A 10710-nucleotide genomic window follows, 5' to 3' on the forward strand; every position below is an offset into this window, starting at 1 on the left:
ATAATCTTGGCTCAGTATTAACAGCAACAACAACGTTTTCCTCGAAATCCTAAGCAGAATAACTCTTGCCATCAGGTGCTACTTTACTTCCGACTGTTTAGGCCATTGAGAACTAAAGTTCTCTCTCGACGAATAAAGACCAAATTCGTCAAGGCACTCTTTATCCCCGTCCTGCTGTGTGGTGCAGGGGCTTGGGCGATGACAACATCTGATGAGTCGGGTTACGAATTTTCGAGAGAAAGGTTCTGCTGAAGAACGCTGGGGGAAGCAGAGGAAGAGGAAGACCTCCACTTTGTTGAAAAGACCAGGTGGAGAAAGACCTCGCTACACTTTGAATCTCCAATTGGCGCCAAATCTCGAATGAGAAGAACGACTGGCGCATTCGGTTATAGAAGATCAATGAGACTATTATTTATAATCTTCGGTATTTAGAGATCAAAAACTCTCTTCAAATAATAAATACGTTAATTCCAGCATACTGCATATAGAAAGTAAGATATGCAACTGTGTAGAGAGCATATGCCCATCATTTTATTATTATGAAGGTTTAATTTAAAATGGACTTAAATATCTAGCCATAAGGTTCTAAATTAAGAAAACTGCGGGAAAAAGCCTGAGATACAATGCAGTTACTCTTTCGTACACACAGTTATGGCAGTGCTGTCATATTTGAATTCTATCCGGCAAACCATTTCGTTTGTAACATACCCACTCTCCCACTGGGCGGAGAGTCATGTCCAAGTAGCAGCACACAGGTATGCTTGCAATAGTCAACTTAGAACCTCTGCGGTACCCCGTCACCGCCTTTACAGTCGTTGCAGTTCCATGGCGAAGCGAAACAGCTGTGACGGCGCGGCGTTGCGGCAATGACTGACGACCACTACATCGCTTAGCGGATTATCGAGACATAACTGCGTCTGTTGGTGCACCAACAAACCGCCGCGACGCAACCAACGTTGATGCGGTGTCTGCTTTTGAAACGCACGCTGATTGTAGCCGCGATCGCCGACTTCCTCTCCGACACATGGCTGCAGCACTACACGAAAATGCGTCGAACGCGTCGAGTTTCTCAGCTTCGCCGCGCGCCTCGGCGCATCGGTGACTACGTGGAGACACGCACCGGAACTGGCTTGCAATTGAGAATTTTGCCGGTGCAGATACCAGTGAGTAACGTCATTTTGGAAGCAGCTAGTCATACGCAGCTGACTGGTGGCATGATTGGCGATGTGCAGGCAAAGCTCGCCGGAGCTTAATGCGCCAAATGCGATGAAGTCATCGTTGGGCAGTCTGAAAGTAATGGAAAACAAGAAATGTGTTTACAATGCCATGCGCACACACAGTTGTACATTGGAGTGAGCTTAGAAAGAATTTTTTTTGCGAATTTTTTGAAAGAGAGAAACAGTATGCCAGTCAGCCTGTTGGCGGGGAGTGGGTGTACATGCTGACTGAAGGCATTTGGCTTACGCACTTGAGTTGCGGGAAAACATTCTGCAAATACCACGAGAATGGCTGGCAATTGAGAACGCGCTTCAACTGATGGCTTTGCTCTGTGTCGTTACTGCTGAGGGGTATATGTTTAGCCGCCGGCTTGGAGGCGTAGAAGAAATATTTGTAGGCGTCCAACCAGGATTCGGCAATGATTTTTGAATTTCTGCAAGAAAAAAGGAGAAGTAATTGAAAAATCAAATTTAAATTTTCAAATTTCCTCAAAAAATTTAGATCTTTAAATTCATGATTTTTAATTTAAAAGCAGGTTTACCGTTTGTATGTATGTATTTTTAGTATGTACTTGCATATGTAATATCTATCTAGCTCACCATCACACACACATCTAAGCTTTGCCAGCGTACCTTTGCCTGGCCGCTGCCGTGCCTGTGTCTACCCAATGTAGGTTATACTCTTGGGGTCATGAGGCTTACCTGAGATATGTTGTCTGGCTATCGCTGCCATTGGGAAAACGAAATGGATGCTGTTTGCGAAAAATATGCCCGACCCGGCTGCATGGCACAATCTCGATTTGTCCGCCACAAAGCCACAATTTAATGGAGAATTCAATGGACTCGCCACCCCAAGTCTATAAAGATGCAGGAAAATAGAAAAAGAACATATGAAAATGAAACGTTTGTATATATTTACATATGTATATGTGTATGTGTGCATAGTATTTTCGTGGCACATTTACACACTCAGTTGCAGTTTTTGAGGTGTAAGCTAGTGGAAGGGTTGAATCGATTTTATACAGAATATATAAGTATTTCCATTTCCATTTCAGTTGCAGTTATTGAGGTGTAAGCTAGTGGAAGGGTTGAATCGATTTTATACAGAATATATAAGTATTTCCATTTTTGCGTAGTTCTTTACCATATATTTTTCTATAAAGGTTAGAATTTATACAGCTTAAGATATGAAGGATTTCAAATGGTTTAGAAAATACCATGTAGCATAAGCCGATAGTACATACATTATAATGCCCTTAATCGTTCACGTCATATATATAATCGAAAGAACAGAAGAAATTTATAAGTCCTTTCCCTACTAGAAGTTTTTGAGCCCAAGCAAAGCCAGAAGAAATCTATCCATCCCATCTCAATCTGGCTATGCCAGTGTATGTGATATTATGCCAGTTGATTGTTTGATTCGCTACGCTCCAAGATATGATAAATCTCTTAATTGCTTGATCCAGTATGAAAAAGTTAGAAAAAGTTGTCAGTCTAGGCAATTTATATACTATAGTTTATTATACTATACCATATAAAGTATGTATGTATATTATTATTATAGTATTTATGTAACATAAAGCTTATATGAAAATATTGCAAATATTGCAGAATAGAACTCCAACTATTCCAGTACTTTGTCGTTACAATCATTATGACAACTACTAAAAAATTAAAGATCAATAACGAAAGAATACTTGCTTTATTTTCCGTTGGTAGTTATAGAAACATTGGAGAAGACGAACCCGATTCCCCAATCGATGACTATGAAGCAGACGTTCCATTGCCCGACCATGAGGCAGTTCGAAAAGCAATTACCCGTCTGAAGAACAACAAGCGGGGGCCGATGGATTGCTGGTCGAGCTATTAACGAATTTAAGTGTGCTCTGCCCAATCCACAAAAAGGGAGACCTCACAATCTGCGCCAACTACCGTGGAATAAGTCTCTTTAATATCGCGTACTTATAAGGTTCTATCGAGCGTATTGTGTGAAAGATTAAAGCCCGCCGTCAACAAACTGATTGAACCTTATCAGTGTGGATTTAGGCATGGAAAATCAACAACCGACGAGATATTCACCATGCGCTAAATCTTGGAAAAGACACGTGAAAAGAGAACCGACACACACCACCTTTTCGTCGATTTTAAAGCTGATTTTTACAGCACAAAAAGGAGCTTTCTTTATACCCCGATGTATGAATTTGGTATCCCCGCAAATCTAATACGGCTGTGTAAATGACGTTGAGCAACACAAAACGCTCCGTCGGTATAGATAGAGACCTCTCCGAGCCGTTCGTTACCCAACGAGATTTCAGACAAGGCGACTCCCTATAGTGCCACTTCTTCAATCTGCTGCTGGAGCAAATAATTCGAGCTGCAGAACTTAATCGAGCTGGTACAATCTTTTATAAGAGTGTACAGCTGCTGGCTGATATTGATATCATCGACCTTAACACCCGCGCCGTTAGTTTGCTTTCTCCAGACTGAACAAGGCAGCAATACAAATGGGTCTGGTAGTGAACGAGGGCAAGACGAAATATCTCCTGTCATTAAACAAAGAGTCGTCGCGCTCGCGACTTGGCACTCACGTCACTGTTGACAGTCATAACTTTGAAGTCGTAGATAATTTCGTCTATCTTGGAACCAGCATAAACACCACCAACAATGTCAGCCTAGAAATCCAGCGCAGGATTGCTCTTGCCAACAGGTGCTACTTCGGACTAAGTAGGCAATGAAAAAGTCGTCTCTCGGCGAACAAAACCCAAGCTCTATGAGTCACTCATTATTCCCGTCCTGCTATATAGTGCAGAGGCTTGGACGATGACAACAACTGTTGCGTCGACGTTGCGAATTTTCGAGAGAATGGTTCTGCGAAACATTTATGGCCCTTTGCGCGTAGGCCACGGCTAATATCGCATTCGATGGAACGATGAGCTGTACGAGATATACGACGACATTGAGATGGTTCAGCGAATTAAAATACAGTGGCTACGCTGGCTAGGTCATGTTGTCCGGATGGACGAAAACACTCCAGCTCTGAAAGTATTCGACGCAGTAACCGCCGGGGGAAGCAGAGAAAGAGGAAAACTTCCACTCTCTTGGAAGGACCAGGTGGAGAAGGACCTAGCTTCGCTTCGAATCTCCAATTGGCGCCACGTAGCGAAAAGAAGAAACGACTGGCGCGCTGTTGTTAACTCGGCTATAATTGCGTAAGGGTTGTCTACGCCAGTAAAGAAGAAGAAGAAGTTATATAAATACTAATTTTTGGAGTGTATTATTTGAGATTATGCTTTTTAGGATCAATAAATTTATATGAGACTTTGTTTCATGCCTGAGTTTTCTTTTTTCCGTTAAATATTTGGCCTTCATTCCAATTTTTTACGTTCAGGAAGCATTAATAGGTCTATTTAAGGGCAGATTTTCTTCCTAAAATTCATTTTGCTTTTAATGAACATAGTTCCTTTCGAAAGCGACACATAGATTACAGCGACCTCTCAACTTTTCGATACCATTTCTGTAGTACGAGGCCTCAGTTTCGGCGATCACCTCTTCATTCGAGGAAAATTTCTTCTCAGTGAGTGAGGGGCCAGATCTAGAGAACACCGCGGATGCATGCGAACCCCACTTCTTGGATTTTCGCCCTTTCTAAAATAAGGGTATTTTTCGGCGAATTAGTCCTTCAAGTGGTCCATTAAAACTATGTAAAAGTTGATGGTACTTTCTTTTTGATAGTAGTCAATAAAAATTATTCCATGCGCATTCCAAAATACAGACGCCATAACCTAGCCAGTCGACTTTTGTGATTTTCCACGCTTTGGAGTGGCTTCATCGAGTGCAGTACACTCGGCTGACTGTCGATTTGACTTCGGAGTGAAATGATGGAGTCATGCTTCATCCATTGTCACATATCGACGTAAAAATTAGGGTTCATTTCGCTGCAGCATCTACAAACACTGCTTCGAATCATCAACTCTTTATTGTTTTGGTCAACAGATAGCTCGCGTGGCACCCACTTTGCACAGAGCTTTCTCATACCCAAATATTCATTCACAATACATCTAATACACTCCTTTGATATCTTTGGAGTGAATGCTATCTCAAACCACTTCACTTTACGCTCATCTAAAATTATTTTGTGGACTTTTTTAATGTTTTGTTCGATAATCACCTCGTTTGGGGGTCCACTACGTTCACCGCCTGCGGTTGCACCACATCTAAACTTAGCGTACCAATCCTTGGTGGTTGATATTCGAAATGATTTTTTAACAACAATTATCTGGATTACCTGAAGCCAGTCATACAGATGGGTCGAACATCTGCTTATCTATGTATATAGAGTCCGAAGTATGAAATTTATCAAATGCAGATGTATTATCTGATTAACTAAGTGGACGGAATCTCGTCTCTGTAGGGTTCGAAACTAAATTTCAGTAATTAATTCGAAGTCAATATTATTCGTCGATGGCTTTGCGAGACCGTTCTGGGTAGCATCACAACTGGTTATATTTATTCGCCAAATCGTTTAAAGAATGCCTTTTATTACAAAAATTGGGATAATGTTAAGAAACCTGCCTATGAAAGCCAATAGAGATATACATATGGCAACACCTAGAAACAAAATTGACCACCAACTAGACGCACCGTCAGACATACTTACCTCCAGTAGTGGGTTGAAGCCATTTAATTTAAAAAACCATTCCCGAGAGATCATGAATATGCCGCCAGCAAAAGTAGGGCTTCTGAAAAGTTCAGATCATTAGTAATATTCGGAAAAAGTATAATAAGCTCGCTTAAAATTAAATAAATATTGCACTCATTATGAAAATATTGCTAGGTTGGGTTAGTTTGGTAGGCTAATAATCCAACCATACTACAAAACTGTTTTGGGTCTTAGCGGTACCAGATGAAGTACCGTCTGTGAGTAGTAGTCATACTTTAGGAGTCAGCGCTTGAACGAATTTGAGCAGGTTCTGTGACCTCATAAATGTTGCCTTTTCCAGTGCTTCATACCGTGCGGACCCCTAATGCTTAAAATGTTGTCAATGCGGAATTTTCCCGGTATTCATGGGGTAGGCTATCATTATAAGTTTATATTGGATTTTACGCTTTCTTTATCGATAGAGATAATATATCATCTATATGATCTGTCGGTTATTCAAAGTTAGGTAAGCAAAGCTGTGAGGGGTCCCTAACTGTACGTTGAATCTAACTGAAGCATTAGGAAATTTAGATCGTCTTATTATAAATTGAAGAATAAACAATTTAGAATTCACAAAATCTTACTTTGTTGGTACGGCTTGTATTACGGGCTGCTATATATATTTCCGGCCTAATAATGAAAATAGGAATATTTATCAACGAAAATGGTTTTATTGTTTTTCAAAATATTCTCCATCAAGATTTGTACACTTTCGCATGCGCTCAAACCAATTTTCGAAGCACTTTTTCCACTCCGATTGAGACACCTCCAAAACATGGGTTTTGAATGCTTCAACAGCATCTTCTGGCGACGAAAATCGTTGACCACGCATTATTTTCTTGATGTGTGGGAATAAAAAGAAGTCATTGGGTGCCAAGTCAGGGCTGTATGGCGGATGACCCATCAATTCGACGTTTTTGCCGGTCAAAAAGGCGCTGGTTTGAGACGATGTGTGAGAGCTCGCATTGTCATGGTGCACAATGATTCGTCTTCTCTTGTTCGTTTTTCGAATTTCTCAGAAGACTTCAGGCAAACAAATGGTAGTGTACCACTCAGAATTGACCGTACTACGTTGCTCAAGCGGAACAGTCGCCACATGACCAGTTTTGCCGAAGAAACAGGCGACCATTTGCTTCGAAGTGCTTCTTCCACGAACAACTTTCGTTGGATTTGGCTCGCTTGGAAGACCCACAAGGTCGATTGCTGTTTTGTTTCGGGCTCATACGCATAGACCCATGATTCGTCACCTGTGACGATCTTATAAACGTCTTTTGAAGCACCGCGATCGTATTTATTCAGCATTTCTTTACACCAATCAACACGAGCCTTTTTTTGAACGATTATCAAATTGTGCGGGATCCAACGAGAACAAACCTTTTTTACGGCCAGGTGTTCATGCAATCGAATGTTTGCTGGTGGGAGAAATGCATAGGCATGCCTCTATCTGAAGGTATGTTACATGACGGTCTTGCATTATCATTTCACGTACGGCATCGATGTTTTCTGGCACAACGGCTGTTTTTGGACGACCTTCACGGAATTCGTCTTTGAGCGAGCGTCGGCCACGATTGAATTCGTTGTACCAGTTTTTCACAGTGCTATAGGATGGTGCTTCTTAGCCATACAAAGATTTTAGTTCATCGATGCACTCTTGTCGTGATAATCCACGTCCAAAGTTGTGAAAAATGATCGCACGAAAATGTTCACGATTTAATTACATTTTTTTGGCCGAGATGAATTTTTTAATTCCCTTTAAATAAAACAATTCACGATTAAATGACAAAAGGTTCTGAGTGATGTTATGCTAGAAAATGTCAAACTTTCCAATGGAAATGTCAGATTGTACCTGGCAACACTTAGTGTTGCCCTATGCCAGAATATATATAGCAGTTTCCGTACATATGTATGTAAGTACGAGAGCTTCTACTATTAGATACGAGCTTTTGTAGAATTCCACAAGAACTCGCTGTATTACAATGATAAAAAAAAAAAATTAAGGCAGCCTGGTGAAATTAAATTCTCAAGAAATCTAAGACGCATAACATGTATGCGTTTTCCAATGAAATGCGCTACAGGCAGCTTAGATGACAGTACTTCTCGTTAAAGTAAATAAACAAAACAAAATCAAATGATAAAGTGGTGTAGGTAAATTACTTGAATGCCGTTGCGGCGGTATTTGTGTCGCGTCGCAAGCGCGCCGCCTCGCCAAATCTGCTGTGCGCCCAACTGAATTGCTGTAAATATGCGGTTTGCCCGTTTAAAGATTCCACGAATGCGCGTTGTTGTTGTGGCTGCTGGTTGTACTGGTCGCGACGCTGTGGCTGTGATTGCGTTGATTGCGGTCGCGGTATCCAATGAAAATGTAAATTCCAATCGAAACCACCCATGAGATTCTTCGAACTCGCCGTATACTCCAATGACTCCGCATTAATGCTATCCAACACAGGGCTGACGGCTGCCGCGCCTATGGCTAAGCGCTCCAGCAACGGCTCCAGCCAGCCCACATTAACCTCACAGTGACTGTCGAGAAAGAGTAAATAATCGCCGCTGGCAAGGCGAGCGCCGCGATTACGTGATGCAATCACACCCAAGCGTTGCGTATTACGCGCGCTTTTAATTGTTACTTGCGGCTGTGAAGTAGGCGCGCTGCTGCTGCTGCTCGAGTTCGCCGAAGAATGTAAGCTGACATAGTTTGCGGCTGTTGTTGGTGGCTTCGAAGATGAAAAATTACGCATGAATGGCGGTAGCTGGAGTTTAAGCATGGCCGGCAGCAAACCAACTAAACGGGCAGCGGGCAGACATAGCATTGGAAGAAGATGTCATAGAAAACAGTGAAAAAAATCCAATTAAGTATTGTCTATTTTTGCATTAGATATGCCAAGTGTAAGCATGCAAATGTGCGCGCGTGATTTCAATCAAAAATGGCGCAACACCAGCGCCGCGTGCGCGCTCATTTGCATGTGCCGCCATGGCGTATACGCACCATCCGCGCTGCAGTCATCGATCAGTATCAGCTCGTGCAGATAGCGATGCGGCGTGCGGTGATACAGCGTCATTACGGTACGCAAGAGCGCCGAACGTGCCTCATTGTGAAATGCGATGATAATGGAAACGCGCGCGCGTTGCGCGGCCAAATGGAAAGGGCGCGCCGTGCAGCTGCAATGAAGCGGTAGAGGTTGCATTCGCAAATAACGGTTGCTTAGTTTAATTTTTTGTTTAGTACATTTGTAAATTAAAAAAAAAAAATGACGTTGCATATACGCACCTGGCGTCACGTGTATCGGGTAACGCGCGCAAGGCGCCAATCGCATCGCTGCGTGCCGCATTGTAATTATAGAATTGCCACGGCGCGTTTAGCGTCTCCGTCGGCGCTGCAGCCAGAAATTCACGCACCGCTATTGCGTACTCGCTAAGCGCGCTCTCCGCGGCAACGGGCAGCACCTGCAGGTGAGAAAAGCACACGTTGGTTGCATGTAAAATAGTTTAAGCGCTAAAGCGTGGAATTAAATCGTAAGTCACAGGAAGATTATAGAGTTTTTTGGTACTGTTGTTGTGATATTTTGTGTCACAATATTTTAAAAAAAATTTTTTGACATTTTTAAATATCTTTTTTTTAATTTTTACTTTTTTTGTACTAACATTTTTTATTATTATATTTATTTTTAATTTTTTTTTATTATTTAAAAATTTTATTTTTATTATATTTTAGACATTTTTAAATGTGACTATTTATTTTTATTATTTATTTTTTTTTTTTTAATTTTATTGTTGATTTTTTTTAATAATTTTTTTATTATTATTTTTGCACATTTTTCTCTTATCTAATATTCACTTGCGCCTGTTCGTAGCGTTCAACTTGCAGGTCTGCATACTCATACTCGATGAATTGTATGCTGGTGTAGATGCAAGTGAGCAGCAGCAGCGCTATGGGCAGCAGCAGTAGTCGACAATGCCAGCATCGTTTCTGCAACTTCATCACGCATACATTTTCGCCCGCCCAACAACAAATAACACCACGCGCGCGCACTCTGCACTAAATTACTATTAATAAAATTTGCTGTGCAAAAGCAAACACTCGTCAGTCGCTCGACGCTGCGTCGATCACTTGCCAATATTATCGCAATTCAGCAACTGACTTCGATTCTCCTTCGAGTAGACGCCCCATAGCGCTTAGGCTGCGCGACGCTGCGCTCATAAATTATCTAGCACGATTTTCAGTGCTCTATTTTCCACTTATTTATTTAATGTTAAACTGAAATTAGTTTTTGTTGTAATTTTTGTCATCTTTTTTTGTTTGCCATTGTATTTTCGTGTTTTTATTTGCATTTATTATTACTTTTTCAATTAATTTTCAGTTGCACAATACTCCGCTGTAGGCTACTTACGCTCCGCTATTTGCCAAACCGGTATCGTGTGTGTAAACAAGTCGATATGTTTGGAAATTATCACCCGTTTGTGTCGTCATAATGCCGCGTGTTGTTGCTGTTGTCAAGCGTCTAGCGTCTACCGTTCGCCGGCGTCTGTTTTTCATTAGTCGTTAGTCACGCGTTTGTCCAAAAGCGACTGGCGCAATGACAACGCCTAGCAGATAGCTTGTGCGTTTGGCCTTAACAGTGAACGCTTTGACAACTGAGATAAGATATTGCCTGCGCCGCGGCATGCGCGTGTGTATGTTTGTGCGCCTGTATCTACATATATAAACATATGTTCAGATGATAAATGACAATTTGACAGCATTGCAAGCGTTATATTTGTATTTGTATTAGCCAAGCGCTAAATAATTCAATTGTGACA

At 41.5% G+C, this 10710-nt stretch overlaps 1 protein-coding gene across 1 annotated transcript; it reads right to left on the reverse strand.

The window, feature by feature from the left end:
* Positions 1-568: 568 nt before the first annotated feature.
* LOC120771063 (putative polypeptide N-acetylgalactosaminyltransferase 13) lies at positions 569-9892 on the reverse strand. Its single transcript, XM_040098913.1, has 8 exons — positions 9749-9892; positions 9182-9357; positions 8900-9072; positions 8071-8695; positions 5875-5956; positions 1920-2074; positions 1469-1651; positions 569-1287 (listed from the first exon to the last, which is right to left on the reverse strand). The coding sequence occupies exons 1-8, from the start codon at positions 9890-9892 to the stop codon at positions 807-809; spliced, it is 2019 nt and encodes a 672-aa protein (XP_039954847.1). The 3' UTR covers positions 569-806.
* Between the last annotated feature and the right edge of the window lie 818 nt (positions 9893-10710).

This window comes from Bactrocera tryoni, chromosome 1 (assembly GCF_016617805.1).
Source record: "Bactrocera tryoni isolate S06 chromosome 1, CSIRO_BtryS06_freeze2, whole genome shotgun sequence".
Taxonomy (NCBI): Eukaryota; Metazoa; Arthropoda; class Insecta; order Diptera; family Tephritidae; genus Bactrocera; species Bactrocera tryoni.